The sequence below is a fragment of the Dicentrarchus labrax genome, unplaced genomic scaffold (assembly GCF_905237075.1).
Source record: "Dicentrarchus labrax unplaced genomic scaffold, dlabrax2021, whole genome shotgun sequence".
Lineage (NCBI taxonomy): Eukaryota > Metazoa > Chordata > Actinopteri > Moronidae > Dicentrarchus > Dicentrarchus labrax.
The window spans coordinates 34,970,287-34,995,146 of NW_026136721.1; the positions used below are offsets into that span (position 1 = coordinate 34,970,287).

The following is a 24,860-nucleotide window of genomic DNA, read 5'->3' on the forward strand; positions in this document are numbered from 1 at the left end:
GTATTTAAACATACAATTTCAGAAAACTTTTAATACAAAAACTAATTGTATTAATGTAAGAAATCAACTGGGGAAGTTTCATGCTGATATTTATAAAAAAATAAATCAGACACCAAACCTTCCAGTTTTTCTCCTCTCTATATTCTGAAGGTTTGTACACAGAGGTTTGTTCATATGTCATTTATAGTCTGCTTTATTTCACATTTTATTACTTAAAAACATGATGAAAATCGATCCACAACTGCCTCTGTATAAATATGTGACTCTAATACTTTGCCCAATGTTGAGATGTCTGCTCTGGAAATGTGTTCAAAATAGCACATTTTAATTAGATAGTGCCCAATTTATATATTTAAACATTGAAACAATTTCAAATTGTATTACAAAAAATAATTGTCTTATTATCAGTAATCAACTGGGGAAGTTAGTGTTATCTATATTGAATTTTATAATACATATCTGTACTCTATACTCCACTTCAGTAGCACTTATACACCAAAGCTTCCAGTCTTATTCCTCTATGATTTATATCACATTTTATCCCCAAAAACATGTTGAATTGTTTTGTGTTTTTATGCCTGTTAACATTGTTTTCTGATGTAGGAGTAATATAAAGAGATATCCTTAAAAACCTCTGTCTTTAATATGTCAACCGGAGTTTATGAACCTACCTTTATTAATGATTCCTCCTCTGGTGATGTATGTAAAATAGCACATTTTACATTTGTTTATTTAAACATATGCTTTACATGTATTACATGTCAGTAATCATCTGGGAAAGTTTAGTGTGTTTATTTCCTGTGTCTGGGAATAAAATATATATATTCAATAACATTTTAACTAAATGGATAAAAAGTCAACTTAAGTGGCTGTTTGGGTTATTTTAATAAATCATTGAGACAGCAGTGACACAGCTTTAATGTGAGAGTGTTTCAGAGTGGAGAGAAACATGGAAACACTCCCATCTAGTGTCCAATAACGGCAACTACAGGGAGGGAAATCATTTCTACACGCCGCTTTAACCAGCGTACATTAGAGAGTTTTCACTGTCAGTTCGATTGGAAATGAAAATTAATTTATACATTACAAAACATTAACTTATTGGATGTTTACCAGAACAGCCCACAATGAAACTACAGCAGTTTGAACCTTTAAATAGCACAATGTCAGTAGGATTTCCTCATTTAGGGGATTAATGCTGATACACTCACTGATTAAATTAAAATAAAAAGATGAACCAGAGTAACATCAGGTTTAAACTGTTTTAGCTTCATGAAACATCCCTTTAATAATGATTTCAGTTATAGAACAGTATTTACCATCAGTAGCTCACAAAAAAAACACAAATATTTGTTTCTATACGCCGACGGATCCGACTACAAAACTTTACAAATATGTATACAAGATTATATACACAGTACTGAGAAATATACATCGTTTGGCAGGGAAAAAAATAATGACAATTTTCTAAAAGGGAAACCAGTAGCAGTAGTATCATAAAATATATGATTACATAAAAATGGAACTTCTTAAACATTTCTGTGCAAAGAGGAAACTGTCGACTGCTGTGCGGTTTGAAACTAAACGTGGGACTTTAAAAGGACAGTCGGGTCATTTTCAACCATCGTTATCCGTCACAGCGGCGAGTAACCCCAGGACGCTGCAGGTGAACAGGAAGCTGCAGACACCGGCGCACAGGTAACAGGAGGAATGCTGAATGACGTCCAACGGTCATCAGATACTCTACAAGCCGAGCTGGAGCCAGGGGTCGGGGTCAGGGGTCACACGAGGAAGCACTTGCTCACAGACGGTCGTATTATTTACTGATCGACCTCGTATTGATACATTTAAGTTTTTATAAAGGTTGAAACTGATTTCAATCGAACATTTTAAGTAACAAACTCAATTTATTCCTTTAAAAAGATCCTTGAAGCAGCTTTTATTAGTGGTTTTAACTGACACTAACTCAGTTTTATAAGTGGCAGAAACATTCCTGATGTATTACTTTTTACTAGATATTTACAGTACAAATACATTTAAGTCAGTGTCACTCTGACTACTGATATCACAGGTGATAAATAAAAGGCATTAAAATGTAAAGTATGTGTTTGTATTGAACAGCCAGATGCGATTGATGAGTCGGTTACAGCCCTATAATGACGTACACGTTCATTCCTCAGGCTCCGTTTCATCTTTATACTGAACTTCCAGACCAAACACATCCTCATCAGGTCATAAAGACTCTGAAGTTTCCTCCTTTTTCAGCTCAAACTTGGAGAACACCGGTGGGTCTCTTGCAGTCTCCAGGAATGTTCTGAACTTTGGGTATCGGCCGATATCGAGTACCGGTCCGATACGTGTGCGTTAGAGAACTGAGATTATCTATATATATATTAATATTTAACAATCGTATGCTGCTGCGCCCGTATGATTGCTTAGAGTGGTATCGGATGCCATCAGAGCTCGATCTCTACCCAGGAGAACAGAATCCACAGAGGCTTTAAAAGTGTTTCAGAATGATGGCGAAGGTTGAAAATGGCTCAAGTTGTTCCTTCAAAGCAGCTGCTGCCCACCGGGCCTCACTCGGGGACTGGGTCCCGTTCTAATAATCTCATAAAATGCAGTAATGGGACGAAGTATTTCATCCATCAGCCGCTGCGTTTTTTCCTTCATCCTTCATTAGACTCTTAAGACAACATGGTTTAATGTCCCAGTGGGATAAAAATAAGACTCCAATCACTCAACAACCACACATCCGTATAATTTACACATTTTTAAAACAGTAAGGTGTGCTTGATTTAAAGGAGATAAAAAAAAACAAAACAGGTGAAACGAAGGATCAAGCACACCCTCTCGTGAGGCCGTGCCTCCGATCCCGACATTGTTCACAGTCCAAAATATTTCAGAGGAGGAGAAACAGTCCCGGGGAATGACATCGCCCGCCACGACGTTCTTTGACCTTTGATACTGAATCAGCTTTGGAGAGAAGAGGAGGAGGAAGTTCTGCCTCAACGTGGTTGGAAACGATCCCCACCTCCAGCCCAGGAGACAGACAGACAGAGAGAGAGACAGACAGACAGACAGACAGACAGACAGACGGACGGGTGGGTGAGTGATAGATGGACGGACAGGAAGTCGGAGACAGACGGGACCTGTGGGGTGGATGGGCGGAGTCATCGTGTCATTGGACGACCTCGAAGTAGTGCAGGATCGCCATGATGTGCTGCGGCATGAAGACGTAGCCGGTGTAGACGGCCATGCCGGCCACGGAGATCAGCAGAGAGTCTGAGGAGGAGACGTTAAGGAGGAACTGCTGAAGGAGCAGAGATTCACTCACTCTCATAGCTGCTGCTGTAAACATGTTATTTAACCCTTTAAGGTCACATCCTGTCTGACAAAACATTCACAAAAACTCAATTTCTTTGTATCTTTTATATCAAAATCTTTTGTCTTTCCTTAAAACAAACACTCACATCGTCAATCTTCTTTTAGCGACAGACACTATTATAACCTGTAATCAATGATTCATCTGAAGACTGCGCTTTGAATCCTCATGAAGCACTGACTGACTGACTGACTGACGACTGACTGACTGACTGACTGACTGACTGACTGACTCTGCATTGTTATGTTACCCTCTGTAAGAGCTGGTTCCAATGAAAACTGCTGCCCTGAGCATTACAGTGGGTGACCGGGACATTCAGTGTTTATAATACGCACTCGGATGAGCAGGTTACTCAGAACTTGTGTTAACGTCCACATGCACACGTCCACCACACACACACACACACACACACACACACACACACACAGTCCACTGGTCCTTCAACGAACAACGAAGACGATAAGATGAAGATAGAAACTGTTTGCAGAATGAGGTTAATAATGGAGATATTTACAGAAACATTGTCTTCTAGTACTTTAACGTTGAAGTGGACCTTCTGTGTGACGACAGTAGCAGCTGTGGCCCCAACCCACTCTGAGTTTGAGACCCCTGGTACAGACACTTGTATAGGGACCCCTGAGACTACAGCTTATCAAATATGGGTCCACAGCCTGATGCGCATCAGTTGAGAGGCTTTGACTCAGACAATAACCTGAAAAGCTGATAATGAAATTAGGATGTCAGGATATCTTAAACCAACAAATGATCCAACAAATGCTTTAAAAACCTAATATTACATATTGTTTTATATTATTTTTTATAAGAACCAGTGGGTGTATACCGACTATGACCTCCTGTCTATATATTGCAGTGGTTAAAATAACATTTATAGAATAATTAACTCAACTTTCTTTAATGAAAATAACCTATGTTAATACGGGCCGGTGCCTCACTGAAGAGGTCGCTTTTTAAAGGTTAACTCCAACAAATATTTGGTTTCATAAAAACATGCTATGAATTGTAAAACAAGCACCTCGCTCCTGAACGCATCACTGAAGTGTCAATAACGACTGTAGCACTCACGCTCTAGGGTCATATCTCTAACACACCTTTTATCCATCAACACACTCAAGTTCTCCAACTGTCAGCTCACATATCACAAAAACCTGACAACTGATCTGCGTGAGGACACTGTAGCCTGATTCATGTCAAGTGGAAATCAAGTTTCTTTGCTTTTATGAAGCTTGTAATCGAGTAACCCCCCCCTCCCCTCTGAGCTGAGGGAATTAACATTTGATGGGAGGAGCACTCAGGCTGATAACTGAACAACAATAACACAACCTGTGTGACTCAAACACACCTTACCCTCAGGGAAGAAGAGACACACGCTGAGGGTGAAACCAACTGTAGGAAGACGACACATCATGTACACAATGTGATAGTGACAGATCAAAGTACAGCCATAACACCATCAACAACCACGCACTTTAATTATTAACCGCACATCTCTGCGGGTTAAAGTGCCACTGGAATTACAGCTTCATCTCAAATACGAATACAACTGGAAGCATATGCTGGAACTAGGATCATGTTGCATGTGTGAGTCACCAGACTGTGGATGGGAAGCAGCCAGGACGCGCCCGCCCTCTTGTATATGCCACCACACGCCAAACTCCGTTGACAATTCTGCCAATTTAAGGCGTTTTTACTCAGAGGCAAAGGTTACGAGAGTGCTGGAGCAACGTTTTAACCTCACTCTTATTCTTTAGGGAAGAGTCTTCAAATCGGCACTTAAACATTGATTAATTATTACAAATAAGATTGATTTTCTCTTCTGCAAAACGCGTCAGCGACCAGCTAAAAGTTTAGAGTCAATCACTCAAAACTCTCTTAAAATCGTTATATATTTAGCGATCAACTGGTTATACCTAGCTTATAGAACAAAATATAAGACTTCTTCTACAGCAGTGTGTGTGGTTTATTAATTCGGCTTTCATTCAAAACTACAAACCTTATTCAGTTTGACTAGAAACCCAATTTCTCTTTAAGCATGTTAGCGAGTGGCGAACAGTCCTGATTCATTTCAATCTCCACAAACATTATAACCGACCGTAACATTGTCATTGTATGAGAGCCGAATTCACCACGGAGCCATACACATTCGCAAAATACCTTCACCGATGTCCACAACCCAACTTAAACGCGTTTATCAAGTAGAAGAGTTACCGTTGTGTCTCCGGGACAGAGCTCTGGTAGCTACAGTTAGCACGTTAGCTCGTTCCGCCGGAAGTAATTTGACCCAGATAAAGGATACTGAACACCGTCCGCTCCCAGGGCTCCAGCATGTACAGCGCCGTCACCAGAAGGTACTGGTAGTAGAACCAGGAGAGCTGCTTCCAGCAGTCACCCAGAGCCATGGTTTCCAACTTTAAAACACAAACTTCTTCCTCTTCCTCTTCACTCGCTGCTTTCCTATTTTATTCTGTCTTTCTGCGTGATGGCGTAGAGGGCCGGCGTATGACGTCTACTCATGAGGTGCTCATTTTCAGCCAATCAGGATGAGAGTTCGAGCTGTGACGCAGCCCAGGGAGTTCCAACATCCTGATTTCAAAATAATGTCACTTGATAAAAAATAAATAAAAATAAAAGATTTTTTTTAAAAAGTGTTCTCGTGAATTAAAATGTGGCCTAAATTTCTTGGATTTTTGTACATTAAATAATAAATTTAAAATAAATGATCGACCTCAATTTGGAATATTATACAAAAACATCTCTAAGTTTAGTTATTTCCTGTTTAGTTTACAATTGTTTAATGTATTTTTTAAATAACTGGAAATATCATTAAAATTACAAAAAAGATGGTGAATTTACATGTCTAATTTTAAATTAAGAAGAAATTAAGAAAAGAAAAATACAACAAATCGATATTGATGATTTAAGCTGCTCCTCAAATCTGAATTAAAAGTGGTTTTATTCCCTTTAAATCCATTACAAAGCCAATATTTTATGAATAATTGCCATAAACCATTGCAAATTAGAACAGTATAATATAAATTTGCTCTGGTGAAGAGTACAAACGCTCTATTTCCTCCTGTTGGTTAATAAAATATGTGTTTGTTCACACATTCAGTGAACCAAACAAAAACTACAAGAAGCTCTAAAACATTTCAGTCACCTGACATCAGATTGGTCCTCTGATGTCAGGTGGATTCAGCTTGTCACTGTACCCACAATGCATCTCATAGCTACACCGAAACATGTTAACTTCATGTTCTCGCAGCTCTAAGTGAATCTGAATCAGAACGTCGGCAGATCATTCACAAACATCATCCATCAACCGAAAGCACTGACAAGTTTATTTGATTCAGCATCCTGATCACAACTCTTTCAAAATAAAACAAATGTTAGCAACATTTTACTTCAACCCCTTCCTTAGCATTTATGAGCATTATAATGTAGTTGTAAGCAGATAAAAGGACATTTTACAGTATTTACTGAAGAGAGAAGAAGAGTACACTGATACACCTTCACAGATGAAGACATATCTGATATTGTGACGTCTGTTTTCCTATATTGTCATAAAGCATGTTTCTGCAGCAGCCTCCACTTACAGGAGGAATACATTAATAAACACTGCTCTCTACAGCGTGTTAAAAAGCATTTATTCACTGTTTATATGCAGATTATGACTCCTAAACTTTGGGTTAAAGGAAAATGTTGCCAAGAATAAACTAAACTAAAATGAGTATGTGATGTATTTATGTAAAAAAACAAAAAGAAAAAGGCTTCAGAATATCACAACAATCCTCTGATATTAACATCAGTATCAGTCCAGTACAAGCTCCGATGACCTCCGCAGCAGCATCGAGCTGTATTCGGGGTTAAATTCCAGTTTTTGTTCGACATTTAAACAGACAGACGACGTCCCACTGCTACCCAGAATCCCTTGCTCCTCATCAGGGAGGTGAAATGATTGATATAAACACTCAGAGCCACCACGTTGGGATTCTTCAGCCGGGACGCTTCTCTTCTCCTCCCAGTCTCTGCCTGCCTGCCTGTCTGCCTGTCTGCCTTCTGTCTGTCTCTCTGTCTGTCTGTCTGTCTGCCTGTCTGTCTGTCTGTCTGTCTCAGCAGTGGCTGGACAGGATGTTGAAGAAGTGGTAGACCTCGTCCTTATCGAACACCGCCACCTCAGTGGAGCACTCGGTGCACTGGACCGGGTGGTAGACCTCGTCGGCGTCCATCCCCGCCGGCGCCGGTTCGGGAGCCTCGACCGGCGGCGTCTCCGTTTTCTGTCCCCTCCTCCTCTTCCTGCTGCTCCTCTTCCTCTCCTGCTGGGTTTTGTAGCGCAGCACCTCGTCTCTCTTCACCACGCAGTTCATGACGAACATGGCTCGGTACTGCGTCCGGTACTTGTCGTGCCTGAGCGGAGACAACAAACGACAAACGGTCAGTTTCTGCTGGAGCCGGAGCAAACGAGCTCTCGGTGCTGTGAAGTCTCACCTCTGACAGTCCAGGCAGAGCGTGGTCATGCAGGCGGGACAGTTGAGGATGGCGTCGCTGCTCGGTAAACCCTGAGACTGCCGGTTCTGTGACTGAGAGGCCGCAGCCGCTCGTTTCCTGCTGTACCTGCACAGGACGGACGAGACGCTGAGAAGATGTCGTTCCATCGGACCCGAACAAACAGACGTGTATTGATAATGTCTTACTGTCTCCTCTTGGCGTCCACCCAGGCCTGGTCCCTGTCGTCCTCGTCGGGGTCGTACAGCAGCTCGTCGTTGGTCAGGACGGTCCGCTGTTTGCGCCTGCGGCCCGCGGAGCTGCCTGCGGAGGAAGCAGCAGGTTGGTAATTCACTGTGATCAATGCGTCTCCGTTCTCCGTTCTCTGAAACACTCACACTTACTCGCTGTGTCCTCGTCCTCCGAGTCAGAGTCAAAGTACACCTCGTCGTACGTCTCAGGGTTCGGAGGTCCAGGAACAACGCCGCCCTCCTCCTCCTCCTCCTCCTCCCCTCCTCCGCTCCCCGAGGTTGCTGCTGGAGAACAAACACACAAACATCCTGACTTTAATGACGTTTAAAACAAACCTGTGTGGCCCTCTGTGGCCCTCTGTGGCCCTCTGTGGCCCTTTGTGGCCCCTCTGAGGCCCTTTGAGGCCCTCTGTCGGCCCTCTGTCGGCCCTCTGTGGCCCTTTGTGGCCCCTCTGTGGCCCTTTGAGGCCCTTTGTGGCCCTCTGTGGCCCTTTGAGGCCCTTTGAGGCCCTTGTAGCTACCTGCTGTCGGCCCCCAGGTTCCCTCCATGGTCCTGATGGTGGTGCTGAGCTCCGCCTCCATCTCCTTCTCAAACTCATCCCCGCTGGAGGACTCGCTCTCCCCCGTCAGGTACTCTCGGATCAGCTTCTTCTTCTGCTCGGGAGTCCCGTTGAGCAGCACCTCCAGCTCGTCCTCCGAGCTGCAACAGGAGTGGGTTTATTTATTTAAAACTGGGTTTTATTCTTTAATATTTATAGTTTACGTTAAACTCAACTTCTGCTGTTGGCTGACTAACACAAGGTGAGCTGTAGAACTGGCAGAAGCTCTCGGTTTTAAACTTTAAACACATTTAAACTCGCTGTGGAAACTGTTTGTTTACATGTTAGCCTCGTGGTGCTAAGCTAACAGTAGAGACGCACCTGCTCTCTGCTCGCTCCTCGTCACTCGGCTCCTCGAGCTCATACGAGTCATAATCCCGCGCTTTGTTCGGTTCGTTCATTTTACCGGTTTCACAAAGTCAACAACAACAACAACAACAACAACAACAACGAGTTAGCAACGAGCTAGCAACGAGCTACCGGCGACCGCTTCCGCCTCTTCTTCTTCTTCTTCCTGAGTTTGTGGAAACGGAAGTGGACAAACATCGAACTATCGCCACCTGCGGCTGGGAGGGCGGCACGAGCCAATATTATATTATTATTATTATTATTATTATTATTATTATTATTATTATACATATATTATATTATATATTATTATATATTATTATTATTATCATCATTATTATTATTATTATACATATATTATATTATATATTATTTATTATTATTATTATTATTATTATTATACATATATTATATTATATATTATTATTATTATTATTACTATTATCATCATCATCATCATTATTATTATTATTATTATTATTATTATTATTATTATTATAATACATATATTATATTATATATTATTATAATATTATGTATTATAATACATATATTATATTTTATATTATTATTATTATTATTATACATATATTATATTATATATTATTATTATTATTATTATTATTATTATTATTATTTTATTTTTTTTTATTATTTTTAGTGTTTTATATATTATATTATTATTATTATTATTATTAGTATCATATATATATATTATATATTATTATTATTATTATTATAATACATATATTATACTATATATTATTATTATTATTTCATCATTATCATCATTATTATAATACATATATTATATTATATATTATTATTATATATTATTATTATTATTATCATCATTATTATTATAATACATATATTATATTATATTATTATTATTATCATTATTATTATAATATATATTATATTATATATTATTATTATTATTATCATCATTATTATTATAATACATATATTATATTATATATTATTATTATTATTATTAATATAATATTATTTTATAATACATATATTATATTATATATTTTATTATTATTATTATTATTATTATATCATATTATTATTATAATACATATATTATATTATTATTTTTTATATATTATTATTATATTTTTTATATTTATTATTATTTTATTATATTTATTATTATAATAATTTATATATTATTATTATTTTATTTTTATTATTATAATACATATATTATATTATAATAAAGTATGATAATAATATATTATAATAATATATTCATAATAATAATATGTTATAATAATATATTCATAAAATCGGGTGTAAAAAAAATAAATAAATAAATAACCCAACATAAGTTATTTAGTACATTTATGAATGCCTCAAAATGTCTCAAGCTGTCTTTACATAAAGAAATGTGTGATATTTTTGTAAAGCTTGGCTCAATCAAACTATTGATCACATGAATTACACTAAATTCACTGTTACGTCACTATTACGCACATTAAACAACATTTTATTGTTCACACTGTCAGAGAACATTACTGGAGTCATTTAAAGAAAAGTTCCTCACTTAAAATGAAAATAAACATAAGTTTCATAACAATAATGTATATGTTTAATTTGGTACATCATACATTTAAATATTATACCCTTCATTTCTCTTTCTTTCTCTTGTTTATTAGGGTCACCTTCCTGTTTGATGCTGACAGGTGACGAGGTGAACTTCGTCCTGTGCTCCTGAGACGTGTTAATAAATGAACTAAGCTGTTAATACGACTCCCACCGGTTCCACCTGCTGACCTGTGAGACTGCTGCTGTCACAGCAAACCTCCACCAGGTGGCGCCAACAGACCAGAGATCTCAGAGGTTCAAAGGTCAGAGCAGCTCAGGGTTCATTCACAGGCCTGAAACACTCTCAGTGTCTGTAGAGTTTACAGTGAAACGCTGTAGAATCTCAGGACAAAACCTTTATTATAAATATATATATATATATAATCACAGACACATTTTAGGATTTAAAAGAGCTTCCCGTTGCACAAACACGAGCGGACACAATAAAGTTTTGTTTAAAAAGGATAAATAATTAGAATTTATTTATTCTCCTCATTATGTTTGACATGTAAAATGATTTCTCTTATTTCTATTATGAACTCTCTGTTCTCCCCGAGCCTCCTCAGAACAGCCTGCTCTGTCTGTTCCTGTAGAGGTTTCTGTCGCACCATCCAATGAAGTTCTGGATCAGGTGTCTGTAGTCCTCCTCCCTATCGTCTGTGATACAGCCGACAGTGGACGAGTCCTGGAGGACAACGTCTGTAACGATCCCGAGTTGAAGCAGAAGTCTGAGGAGTGGAGGAGGAACAGGAGGTCTGTCAGTGCTGCAGTCTGTGATCGAGAGATGTGGATCGTATTAACCGTATTAATATAAATATAAATAATATGTATTTTATATATATATAAATACTTTATCACTGACTGTGTTAACTTCACTGTACAGTTTGAATATGAAATATCAATAAAATGTGTCAATGAGTCCGTTTAATAAATGATAGAAAAGGTTGGGAACCACTGCACACAGTAATACTGTAAATATAAATAAAAATATAAATAAAATAAAATAATAATATAACTGTATATATTTTATTTTAAATTCTATTAATTTAATGATATTTTTCTATGTCCGTTCATTTTCTTTGTGTTGTATAATAATAATAATAAATCCTTGCTCATGATTAAAACTTACTGATCTGTTCTCTGCATCCCAACCGGAAACCCGATATATATGTATATATATATCAATATATTGATCAAACCACACGTTGTCCGTGCAATTGGAGGAGACAGAGAGTTGATATTGTTTCATAAATCTACTCAAGATACTAATTAATTCAACTCTAATGTATTCTGTTATTTATTGGACATATTGATTTTTGGTCCTGTTTGGCTTCCTGGGTTTCTGTGTAATTTACAGTCTGTAATATAAAATAAAACAACTTTATTCTGTATATATTCCTTTAAAATGTCGTATAGATAAAGTGTTTTCCATCAGATATCACAGAGTTTTACTGTTACAGAAACTTTGACCTATTTACAGTCTTTTACTGTCGAACAAGTATTTTACTTTTTTTAGGATTTTTATGTAGAAATTTTACTTTTTTTGTAGCAGAAATAACATCAGACACACATTATGGTTCTAATCACAGTGAGTGTTTGGTTTGTCTGCTCTGGGCTACTGTAGAAACATGGTGGTTAAACATGGCGGACTTTAAGGTTTTTCAGACACTGAAACAAATCTGGTTGCATTAGAAGACCTTCCTGTTCTCACGTCTTTGTGAAGGTTTCTCCTTTATGTCAGATACAGAACAATATGATTTCTGAATACAACAGATGAAGGATAAAGCCTCCTGTCATTATCATAATTAGTCCTGTAAAAACAGGCCTTTATTTCTGACTACCTGGTGAGTTTCTCTTTGTGTTATTTGGTATTAGAGGTGGCAGCTATAGACATTCACTGCCACACTATCATACATTTGTGTTATTATTATTATTAAGTGACAACGTCCTGACCTCCAGCACCGACTAACACGCAGCTGCTTCCCCGAGCGTTACAGTGGGAGGTATAAAGGACCGGAGGGTGAGGAGGGTGAGGAAGGTGAGGATCTGTGTCTGTTTGAGACAACAGGAAGAGGTTTGATAGAACGTGTCCAGATGTTGTTCACACCTGATCTCCAACAGACTGTCAGACAATGACAGTAAAAGACTGTAAACTCTAAACAGGTTAAAGTTTCTGTAACAGTAAAACTCTGTGATATCTGATGGCAAAAACCTTTATTTATATGACATTTTAAAGGAATTTATACAGAATAAAGTTGTTTTATTTTATATCACAGACTGTAAAAACCACAGTCAGAGCATCATATGGTATTTACATATGGTTAAACTATCAGCTGTGGTTGCCAGAACTTCACTATAATAAATACAGCAGAATTTATTCTACTATTACAGTAAAAGGATATTAATACAGACGAGTTTTAATCCATAATTTACTGTATAAGAACAGGTTTTTACCATTAAAAGAAGCAGTTGTTCTATATGAGAATACCATATGATGCTCTGACTGTGCTATAGCAGAGGAGTTATAACAGAAAGACACAGACAGTGATTAAAACCCTCACACATATGAACCCATGATCCTGTGAATGACGGTCCGATTACTGACATTACAGACCAACTGTTTAATGTCTATCAACTGTGTAGACTGATTCAAATACAAACACTTAATTGTACATTGATGTCGTAAAATAAAGTGTTTGTATTTTAAAGTGTTTCCTGTTACTGTTAATGAATGTGGATGACATTAAGTGTGAGACTATAAATATCTACTGTGACAACGTCTACATTGATTGGTTACAACGCCGTCACCTGCTTATATACACCGTCGCCGGGTGAAACAGAGGTGTGTGCATGCAATAGCCTCTTGGAAAGGTGTATAAGATTTCATTATGCTGAGGTCAAAGAGTCATGTAGGTTCGTAGAAGCATCCATTGCAATGTAAACGGGAATATTATGGCCATGTTAGTACACACAACTCTTTTACTGTTTATCTTTTTGTAAAACTGCATTTTCAGTGTTTTTTTCTCCGGTTGAGTTTACACCTGGACGCATGCGGGTGTACCGCTCTGATAGGGTTTTATTAACACAGGGTCTAAAAACTGAGCTTGCTAGGGCGGTTTGTGGCATCAAAGCATCAAAGGAATTATTATTAGGCAATTATTTCATTCCTTTTTCTACTATTACAGTAAAAAGATATTAGTGCTGTTGAGTTTTAGTCCACATTGTACTGTATAAGTTTTTACCATTAAAAGAAACAGTTTTACCATATGATGGTCTGACGGTGGTTTTCTGTTTACAGTCTGTAATATATAAAAACACAACTTTATTCTGTATAAATTCCTTTAAAATGGTGAAATGTCGTATAAATAAAGGTTTTGCCTTTAACCTATTTGAAACTTTAACCTATTTAGAGTTTACAGTCTTTAACTGTCATTGTCTGACAGTTTTTGTCTGTTTTTTTACAGCGTGTGTCTTGTGTGTGTGTGTGTGTGTGTGTGTGTTCTGTGTGTGTGTGTGTGTGTGTGTGTGTGTGTGTGTGTGTGTGTCTGATCTGTGTGTATGTGTGTGTGTGTGTGTGTGTGTGTGTGTGTCTGTGTGTGTGTGTTCTGTGTGTGTGTGTGTGTGTGTGTGTGTGTGTGTGTGTGTGTGTGTGTGTGTGTGTCTGTTCTGTGTGTGTGTGTGTGTGTGTTTGTGTTTGTGTCTGTTGTGTGAGTGTGTGTGTCTGTCTGTTCTGATCTGTGTGTGTGTGTGTGTGTGTGTGTTCTGTGTGTCTGTGTTCTGTGTTTGTGTGTTTATGTCTTCCTGTGTTTTTGTTTGTCTGTCTGTGTTTGTTTTGTGTCTTTTTCCTCCAGTTTGTCCTTTAACGTGTCTCTCTGTTTGTGTGACTGTGTGTCAGAGTGTGTGTGTTTGTGTGTGCGCGGAGCCGCCGGGTGACATTTTCCATTCCAGGTGTGACATCTCGATTCCCCGACACACACTAAACAACTCTCTGATTTTACCTGCCTCCCACCACACACACACACACACACACACACACACACACACACACACACACACCTCAACGACCACCTCTGTCTCAGCTCTGCCGCTCGACAAGCTAATTTAGCCAATTACACACAGGTGTGATGCTAATTTCCCCGAGCTGGCAGCCAGCTCCTGGAGGAGGTAAAAATAACGAAATTACACCCATCTGTCCCCCATGCCGGCAGGCGGGCTCTCCCACTGGGTGTCGGCTCCACCGCCACCACAAAAACACACACAGGAGGAAAAAAAACACACTCTCACTGTTGGCTTTTGATAATGGAGGAGAAGACAATGGACTGTGTGTGTGTGTGTGTGTGTGTGTGTGTGTGTGTGTGTGTGTGTGTGTGTGTGTGTGTGTGTGTGTGTGTGTGGAGGAATCCAGGCCACAGTTGCTTTTTCTCCTCTTTGTTTGAAGCTTTCAATGGATTCTCAGCGATACGCCGCAATTTCCTGCAAGAAAAGAAAGAAAAAACACAGACTTTCGGTGCGGAGGGGTAATTATGTGAAGCTGTTTTCGAAGGGGTTGGATGTGTCGCTGTGTGTGTGTGTGTGTGTGTGTGTGTGTGAGCTCAAACACAAAAACACACAACGTGGTCAGAGCAGACGGATGGATGATTCTCTGCTGCAGACATACGATAATGCAACGTCACTCACGGTGCCTGAGGACTGTTTTTAAAGGATAACTAACTCCAACTGACTAACGGAGAAAACAAGTTTTTAATTCACACTTTCAAAATACGTCCATTAAAAGTTATACCATGGTCTGTGTGAATCCTGCATTGTGATTGGCTGCTGGGTGTCCATTACGTCCTGCTGTAGGACAGCTACTGAGATGTTCCAGTGAAACTGTCTGTTCACCGTTCTAAATGAATGAAATCAACTGAATTCAAACAGAATGTGAATATCTCATAAATCTATCTGACAGCACTGAGTGTCGTCCTTCATCCTCTGAACACCACAGACCGACCCCCCCTCTGAACTCACTGATACTCACATCCCATTGGCTGTTCAACTCGCTACTTCAGGCTGCGGCCGTCAGTGCACATGTCCTATCGTTGGTCCAAATCTGCACATTGATTTGGGGACAATGACCTGGCTGATAGAGCTGTTTTAATTTTACAATATTTACTCGGGGGAAAAAAAAATAATTTAATTAAATTTATTCCAACCAACAACCAAACCTTTTGGAAAAAAAAAAAAAAAAAAGTGGGAAAAAAAAAAAAAAAAAAAAAAAAAAAAAAAAAAAATAAAAAAAATTTTTTTTTTATTACACATAATTCGGTTTAAAAGTTCCTTAAAATAATCCAAACAGTTTCTGCAGTTCACTGTTTGGGTTCATTGTACAGTTTGAATATAATATGAAATATAAATAAAATATGTTCTTTAGTCAGTTTAATAAATGATCCCTTAAGGAAAAAGGTTGGGAATCGCTGCTTTATCTCCTCCCATCAGCCTCGTCCACACGCTGCAAACAAGGAATCTCAAGACAGTAAAACAGCCTTTTTTATCAGAAATTATAATCTTGTGAAGCTTGTCTTACATGAGAAAAATAATCTACAATAACAACAATGGTTGCATAATATCCCAGCAGAGGAAGATTATTGTCCTTCAACTTCTCAGTTTAAGAGAAAGTCGTCTGGTCTCAGTGTTGGAAATGAAGCAGCTGTTTAGTTTTTCATTGTTTTAATAAGAAATGATAAAAAATATGTTTCTGGTTCCTTCATTTAACACAAAGTCACAGATTTTTATTCTGCTGCACAGAAATTAATGTACAAATTCTTAAATTCTGCTCGATATAACTTTACGTTTCAGTCTTTCAGTGGGCAGATTTTTATGCTAAATTTAAGAATTATAACCAAACAACACTGTTTTACCCCACTGGCAGATTTCTCTGCTCAATAAAAGAAGATTTGATGACATTTAAGAACATCTGGCTCGTTTCTAGAAGGGCTGTTTTTTGCAGTGCACAGTGAATGAGTCTCTGTTGTTGCTTCCTACAAGAGATTCACAAGCGATCTGATAACCCCGACTGTAGAGCCTCCATAACAACCGCCATGTTTGTTTCATGCACCGACACCTTGCTTTCTGTCTGCTGTCTCTGCGCCGTGCATGTGAAAAACAAGGGTTTGTTTCTCACATGCACTGATGGAGTGGATCATTATCCAGCCAGCCTACAGATCTTCCTACACGTCACCTTCCTGGACCACAGTGTCTCCGGATCTAAATACAGTTTGAGAGGATTTCATTATTGAGACTTCTGCTGTCATGTGGACTCGCGTCTCAGAGGCCTTCCCACCCTGCCAAGAAAAATAAATTGGTCCTCGCACATAACCTCCTTATCTACATTCCTGCCGTCACATAGTCCCTGTTTCCTATGGAGCGTGTGTGATGACTCCGTCCATACAGGTTGTGTTATTCTACATTCTCACATAGATGGATCTGTCAGTCTATCTGTCACACAGCGACATGTTCAGGAGCCCCACTGAGACCCGCCACACTCTCACAAATAGAGGTTCAGACACACCGCGGATGGTCTGCAGCAGGAGGACTCGGGCAGGAAATAAAAGCACTCACAATAATAGCAAAAACAGGGATGTATATTCTGACCTTAGATAAAGTAAAGATTACAGAAAACATTTATTTAACCAGGCGAGTTAATGTAAGAAGCTTTTAATTGTTTCAGTGGGAGGAGAAAATATATTGTAGTACATTATTTCTTTAAAAATGTAAAATAAAATCCCAGTTAAATATCTTATTGTGAAACTGCAACAGCAAAATTGTTTTCTATGTTTTCCTCCAATATCCACTTTGAAGAACATTTCAGTGTATAAGACCTTCAGCAGGTATATAGGAAGCACAACAACATCATAAATGTATGTAGATTAATGAGCTACGATCCAATCTGATACAGTTCTCAACATTTGTTTAAAGTAGACATTTATTGTACATTATAAATTTAAAGAAGCCAATTCTATAAAAGTAACACAGCTTTCATTCAAATACATAAAATGGAAGAAACAGTCTGCACTGATGACCTTTAGACCTCGCCCAGTTGGAGCTCAGTTGTGGATGGAAAGTGTTAATATGGTTTATGCTCGCTGTGTTAGCATCCACAGACACCATGCTGTATCACCAGGTGAGTGTTAAGAGTTGCTGTGTTTCCACTGGATTCATCTCTGTCCAACAGATCTTACAAATACACTTTTGTCCAACTTTCCTTCTTAAAGAATCCAAATGTTTTCCAAACTTTGGATGTTAGAGTTGACGGTGCGCTGTCGTGGCGAGCTACGCAGTGCTAACGTTACCCTCACATTGACCCTGACGCTGTCAGTCAACAGATTCATACCTTCAGACCATCAGCCGGTTCATGGTACCTCTAGATCCATCCAGCACTGATGTAGTCTTGTATTGGGAAATCTTAGGGGTCAGGATAGGAGCTTCCTCAATCGTTGAATCAGAGGAGAACATTGATTAATTGATAGGCGATCACCTTGAATCACTCCAAACGTACACAACAGCAGTCACACAACAGTGCCAACACACCAGAAATACACAAAGTACCCTGATGCCAATAGATCTTGAGCAACATCCAACATACAAAATGAAATAAAGTCTCTTAAATTAACTGGTAGTGTCGCACTGGCAGTTAATGGCTGGACCTTGTGAGGGACAACAACCGAGAAATGTCTCCAAATTTCAGACTTGCTTTGTTTATGTTTTGGCAAGATTTGCATGAGATCCCAATTCCCATATCATCCCAGTTGACCTTCTTCCTGCAGCTGCTGGAGGCACGTTCTCACTCCCAACTCTTTAAATACTGTCGCTTGGTGAGAGGCCATTCGGACTAGAGGTAATCCTCTCGCTGTAGCATCATCTGAACAACAAATAATCAACCTTAATACTTCAATAACTTCACATAAACAGTATGTACATAAACCAACAGAGCTTCCTGGGTTTACGAGTTTATTTGAGTCATCCACATCAAACAGACATTTTTCGGGAATGTTTGTGGGTTACGGTTGTGGGCGGTGATGCAGCGGGTGAGCATACTCTGAATGGTCCACCTGTAGAGTATCCTGGAGTCCACTTAGTGAGGGTGTCTGTGTGGTGGGTCCGGGTCAAGTCTTCTCTCTTTGTGCGTTCACATAGTTTCAGTCGAGTTTCATGCGCCTGACCTCAGCTGCTGCCGAAGCTTTACGGCGTGGAAATTACACTTTATAGTTTTATGTTCCACGTGTTGCCGAGATGTAAATCTAAAGTAAATCCAACAGCGATTATATTCAACCAAAGAAAGTTCAGGACAAATACGTGTAATTACCCCGGTAGATTCTGGTGTGCGTGCCTGCAGGTAACCCCGCTGCTCTCAGAGTGTGGGCTCTACCTGTTGGCCTGCGGTGCAAACACAGGAGACGGCCGGGCTTCATTATCTTCTGCCACCTCCGATGAGCTGCACTCATCCCTCTCTCCCTCTCTCCCTCCCTCCCTCTCTCTCTCTCTCTCTCTCTCTCTCTCTCTGTCTCTCTCTCGCCATGTAAAAAGTGTGGGGACTTGATTATCAGCTCATGCCGGCGAGCTGTGATCTGCAGGAACCCACTGACGAGATAGAAACACACCTGCACTCACTCACACACACACACACACACACACTCTCTCTCTCTCTCTCTCTCTCTCTCTCTCACACACACACACACACACACACACTCTCCATGAAGTCAAATTAAATGACTCGGTCCCTTGTTATTTCCTCACACTTTCAATGTCCCTCTGACACTGGGGAATATACCAGAGTGTGTGTGTGTGTGTGTGTGTGTGTGTGTGTGTGTGTGTGTGTGTGTGTGTGTGTGTGTGTGTTTCCCAACAGTTTGCAGCTGGACCATTTCCATCTTTTTCTCCCTTCATTTCATCCCTCGCTCCCTCTCGCCCTCTCTCCCTCTTCTTTTATTGCCTTTCCTCTGTTTTCTCCATCCTCCTCTGTTATTCTTCTACAAGCCCTGTCTTCCTCCACTTCCTTTCTTTTCTCTATCCATCATTATTTTCCTACATCCATCCCTCTCTCTTCCCTCCATCTTTTCCCACTTTATTCTTTTGCATCTCCCCTCCACTTTCCAGCCCCTTTATCTCTCTTTTTCCTCATCTCATCCTTTTGTCTTTTTCAGCATTTTCCTGTATAAATACAGGTTTTTACCATCAACAGAAACAGTTCTACCATATGATGGTCTGACGGTGGGTTTCTGTGTAATTTACAGTCTGTAATATAAAAAACAACTTTATTCCATATAAATTACTATTTTCTGTTACAGAAACTTGAATTTATTTAGAGCTTACAGTCTTTTACTGTCGTTTGAGAAGTTTTCGCCATAAAATCTGCAGAAATTCTCTTTTTTCCTCTTTATCACTTCTCTTGACATCATCTCCTTCTCCAGCTCTCTTTTCTCTCATCCTACAGACATGAATTAAGACAAATATACAAATAATCTGCTTGTGTTTGATGTTTCTTCTTACAGCTGCAACATAACGTTAATCATTGGGGCCAAATCTCAAAGTGCGTCCACTAACAGTAGTTGTTTGTTCCACTAACAGTAGTTGTTGTTTGTTCCACTAACAGTAGTTGTTGTTGTTTGTTCCACTAACAGTAGTAGTTGTTTGTTCCACTTACAGTAGTTGTTTGTTCCACTAACAGTAGTCGTTGTTTGTTCCACTAACAGTAGTTGTTGTTTGTTCCACTAACAGTAGTAGTTGTTTATTCCACTAACAGTAGTTGTTTGTTCCACTAACAGTAGTTGTTGTTTATTCCACTAACAGTAGTTGTTGTTTGTTCCACTAACAGTAGTAGTTGTTTGTTCCACTAACAGTAGTTGTTTGTTCCACTAACAGTAGTAGTTGTTTGTTCCACTAACAGTAGTTGTTGTTTGTTCCACTAACAGTAGTTGTTGTTTGTTCCACTAACAGTAGTTGTTTGTTCCACTAACAGTAGTTGTTGTTTGTTCCACTAACAGTAGTAGTTGTTTGTTCCACTAACAGTAGTCGTTGTTTGTTCCACTAACAGTAGTCGTTGTTTGTTCCACTAACAGTAGTAGTTGTTTATTCCACTAACAGTAGTTGTTTGTTCCACTAACAGTAGTAGTTGTTTATTCCACTAACAGTAGTTGTTGTTTGTTCCACTAACAGTAGTAGTTGTTTGTTCCACTAACAGTAGTTGTTTGTTCCACTAACAGTAGTAGTTGTTTATTCCACTAACAGTAGTTGTTTGTTCCACTAACAGTAGTTGTTGTTTGTTCCACTAACAGTAGTTGTTGTTTGTTCCACTAACAGTAGTTGTTTGTTCCACTAACAGTAGTTGTTGTTTGTTCCACTAACAGTAGTAGTTGTTTGTTCCACTAACAGTAGTAGTTTCTGCCACTGACAGACTCAGGTTGTTATTGTCAGTGTCTGACAGCATTATGGAAAGGATCCCTACAGAGAGAGACCTTTAGTTTAACCACAAACAGCCGTAATATCACTATCACTCTCCACCAGACTCCAGAGACAGAAACACTCATTTTACCTTCAGATCATCGTAACTTCATTAAAGTGGACAGAAACGGAATAAAACTCATTAAAAGAGTCTCTGTTAGTGTTTCCAACAATCACCAACTCTGGTTTGGTGGAAATAAATCCTTAATTCACCGACGTAGATGATAAAAACAGCAGTTTCAGTCGGAGCAGACCGGCTATGGAAACAAACCACAGAGAGGCTGCGATACAACACAGGCAGAGGGAGAGAGACACCATGTGAGAGATAGAGAATAGTTAAACCTGTCAAACAAATCTTAATAAAAGTAAGTTACCATAAATTAAACCTCCAAATAAAACTAGTCACTCATTCACACAACTCAAAAATGAATTGTTGACGTAATAACTGTGTTAGTGAACTTTTGTTCAGTATTTTAATTATTGGTGATATAAATCCAGTTTGTTCCGCTGACTCATTTTCTTTACACAAATAAAAGCCCCATTGAGCTATAATACCTGTGATTTGTATTTTAGTTTAATAAATCATCATATATCCAAATAATCCGCCAAAGTGCAAATATTTCAAGTATTTAACAATTTAATTACAGCAGTTAGATTAGATGAGAAAATTAACTGGCCACATTTTGATCTTCAATTAATTGTAAATTGTTTTTATTTTAAAGCAGCTGCTATGACAGGTAAAAAAATTTAAAAAAACTTTTAGGTTCAATAAACTTAATTTATCCAAGTTACCTTAACAAATACTTGAGTTACTTGTATTCAAACAAAATATCAAGTTTCAATTGTTTGAGTTTATACATTTAAACGGTTTAAGTTGGTTTTAATGTTTTAAATCTCATATATGACCTTTAATGTGTGGTTATGTAAAGCTTGTTAGACACTTTATGGACGAATTTCAACCCCAAATTAGCCTTCATCTAATTTTTATAACAGCTGTCCACTCAGGGTTATATTTACTTATATTATAGGAACCTAAGTGTTTATTGTTGAGGCAATTTGGGTAAATTAAGTTAATTGAAGTTCACTCATACACACCCCTCCAAAAGTATTGGAACAGTGAGGCCAATTCTTTTCATTTTTGCCTGTGCAGACTGCATTTATAGTTAGAGGTGTAACTAACATGAAAACCAGAGAGCTGTCTATGGGTGAAAAACAAGCAATTGTGAAGCTGAGAGAAGATGTAAAATCAATCAGAGCCATTGCACAATCATTGGTCATAGCCAGTACAACCATTTGGAATGTCCTGAAGAAGAAAGAAACCACTGGTGTACCAAGTAACAGACGTCAAACGGGTAGACCAAGGAAAACAGCAGCAGTTGATGACAAACATTGTGAGAGCTGTAAAAAAAAAAGACCCCAAAACAACTGTTAGTCAATTCAATTCAATTCAATTTTATTTGTATAGAGCCAAATCATAACAGAAGTTATCTCAGGACACTTTTCAAATAGAGCAGGTCTAGACCGAACTCTTTAACATCAGTGACATCAGCAACAACCTCTAGAGGGCAGGAGTGACTGTTTGCAGAAGACTTAATGAAACAAAAGTACAGAGGCTACACCAGAAGATGAAAACCACTCATTAGCAAGAAGAAAAGGAAGGCCAGGCTGGAATTTGCCAAGAAGTACAGAGACGAGTCTCAATGATTCTGGGACAAAGTTTTACGGACTGATGAAACAAAGATGAACCTTTACCAAAGTGATGGAAAGGCTAAAGTTTGGAGAAAGAAAGGATCTCTTCATGATCCCAAACATACAAGCTCATCTGTGAAACACAGTGGCGGTAAAGTCATGGCTTGGGCTTGCATGGCTTTTTCTGGGACGGGCTCATTCATCTTCATTGATGATGTAACACATGATGGCAGCAGCAAAATGATCTCAGAAGTCTACAGAAACATTTTGTCTGCCAATTTAAAGAAAGATGCAACCACACTGTTTAGGAGATCCTTCATCATGCAGCAAGATAATGACCCAAAACACACTGCAAAAGCAACAAAAGGAGTTAATTAGGTACAAGAAGTGGAAGGTTTTAGACTGAACCTAAACCCTATAGAGCATTTTACCTGCTATCTTTAGCTGGTGACTGAAAGGAGTTAACCCCCCAAAACAAACAACAACTGAAAGAGGCTGCGGTGAAGGCCAGGAACAGCATCACAAAAGAAGAATGCAAAAGTTTGGTGATGTCAATGGGTCACAGGCTTGATGCAGTTACTTAATTAAGGATTTGCAACTAAATATTAAGTCTTATTCACTTCAATCTATTTTAAGTTTAGCTGTTCCAATACTTTTGCTCACCTAAAAAAATGGTGTTCCGTAACAAATAATGCTATCTTCTAAGTTGTGTATCAGATCCAGATATAAATACATGGAAATAAAAGCTGAAATGTTGATCTCTTGTCTCATGTTCATCTTCTGATGTCAAACTAAAATGTTTTCAGTCTACAGCAAAAATAAAAGAACTGGCCTCACTGTTCCAATATTTTTGAAGGGGAGTGTATGCAGCATTTCTCCAAACTTATTTAAATAAATAAAGTAACTTAAATCCATCTTTTTTATCCAAATCTTACCACGTAGCCCCTTCAGACCCGCCTTATGTTCCAAGGTTGTGAAAAATATAATAATGACCTTTTCCCATCCTAAATGCAACCAGAAATGAGAATCAATAAAAAAAATGTTTTTAATCAAAACCCTTTAATTGTTATTTTTCTTGTCCATTTCAATGGACATCGGGTCCAAACAATTCTTAAAATACCAACATCATATGACAACATCATACCTATTTTTTGTCTGTTAAATGTAAAAAAGAAGCCCCTGTCAAGTGACGTCCATTGTAATGGACACAGGGTCTGAAGGGGTTAATTTACTCAGCTTTCTTACACTAATGCAAATGATTATATTACCAAAATTATTCAAATGGTCTAATCACAAAGCTTTAAACAGCGTTATCGGACTGTGTGGTCGACTTAAAGAAAATGAGTCTGTGGAACAAAATTATATCACCAAAACTAGAAATACTGCACACATTTAAGTTGAGTTAATGAACGGGGACTGACTCAAAAATCAAGTTATGTTACTTTTTTTATTAATATACGCTCAGTCCCTGTCCTCATTCAGACCCTTTCCACCTCCCATAATCTCTTTCACCAATGTCTATAGATTCGACCTTTTTGTAATTTTATTTTTTCTCCGTTTCCTCCGATTCAGCCAATCAGCTTGGCCCGGATTAGCATGTGAGAGGGGGGGGGAGCGCGAAGGAAAGAAAAGACAGAACGAGAGGAGAGAGACAAAAGTCCAGCTGTGACATGAACGCGGGATGAACGGAGGAAGAATAAAACGGATCTTATCTTTCTGGAAGAGAAACTTCCAGAGCGCGGCCCCGGGGTTATTACCATGTAAATCACACACACACACACACACACACACACACACACACACACACACACACACACATTCAGCATCATGTTGCACAAACACAAACAGCACCAACACACACTCCTTTCATTGACGTTTGATTGGGTGTTTTTGAATGAAGTTGGCTCCTGCCTGGTATTTTGATGAAGTTGGTTATTTATTGGCTGATGAAATTAAGTTAATTGCTTATTGGTATTTTAATTAAGTTTCTTTCTCCGTGGGTGTTTGAGTGATTTT

General features: G+C 38.6%; 2 protein-coding genes and 1 long non-coding RNA gene across 4 annotated transcripts; 1 reads left to right on the forward strand and 2 right to left on the reverse strand.

Moving 5' to 3' along the window:
- Window positions 1-866: 866 nt before the first annotated feature.
- sptssa (serine palmitoyltransferase, small subunit A) lies at window positions 867-5,897 on the reverse strand. The gene is made up of 2 exons (XM_051383787.1): window positions 5,700-5,897; window positions 867-3,285 (listed from the first exon to the last, which is right to left on the reverse strand). The coding sequence occupies exons 1-2, from the start codon at window positions 5,800-5,802 to the stop codon at window positions 3,182-3,184; spliced, it is 207 nt and encodes a 68-aa protein (XP_051239747.1). The 5' UTR covers window positions 5,803-5,897; the 3' UTR covers window positions 867-3,181.
- Window positions 5,898-6,718: 821 nt separating this feature from the next.
- On the reverse strand, window positions 6,719-9,243 carry eapp (e2f-associated phosphoprotein). 2 transcript variants are annotated; one of them, XM_051383779.1, is made up of 6 exons: window positions 9,057-9,243; window positions 8,658-8,836; window positions 8,290-8,421; window positions 8,095-8,209; window positions 7,889-8,014; window positions 6,719-7,807 (listed from the first exon to the last, which is right to left on the reverse strand). In XM_051383779.1, exons 1-6 carry the CDS (start codon window positions 9,134-9,136, stop codon window positions 7,513-7,515), a joined length of 927 nt encoding a protein of 308 aa, XP_051239739.1. In that variant the 5' UTR covers window positions 9,137-9,243; the 3' UTR covers window positions 6,719-7,512. The 2 variants fall into 2 exon arrangements, with proteins under 2 accessions (XP_051239739.1, XP_051239740.1); XM_051383780.1 differs by having other exon boundaries at window positions 8,284-8,341; window positions 8,626-8,836.
- Window positions 8,797-11,650, forward strand: LOC127354116 (uncharacterized). The gene is made up of 3 exons (XR_007881458.1): window positions 8,797-8,937; window positions 10,751-10,942; window positions 11,273-11,650. It is a non-coding gene; the product is annotated as an uncharacterized LOC127354116 (long non-coding RNA).
- The last annotated feature ends 13,210 nt before the right edge of the window (window positions 11,651-24,860 follow it).

What these genes read in the sequence shown, in the direction of transcription:
- sptssa (XM_051383787.1), bottom strand. Translation starts at nt 5,802, where the DNA reads ATGGCTCTGGGTGACTGCTGGAAGCAGCTCTCCTGGTTCTACTACCAG. An exon ending in CTGGGAGCGGACGGTGTTCA is followed by an intron (nt 3,286 to 5,699) that starts GTATCCTTTATC and finishes TCTCCTCCTCAG; the next exon opens with ACTCTCTGCTGATCTCCGTG.
- eapp (XM_051383779.1), bottom strand. Translation starts at nt 9,136, where the DNA reads ATGAACGAACCGAACAAAGCGCGGGATTATGACTCGTATGAGCTCGAG. An exon ending in GGAGGACGAGGACACAGCGA is followed by an intron (nt 8,210 to 8,289) that starts GTAAGTGTGAGT and finishes CTTCCTCCGCAG; the next exon opens with GCAGCTCCGCGGGCCGCAGG. An exon ending in CTCTGCCTGGACTGTCAGAG is followed by an intron (nt 7,808 to 7,888) that starts GTGAGACTTCAC and finishes GTCTCCGCTCAG; the next exon opens with GCACGACAAGTACCGGACGC.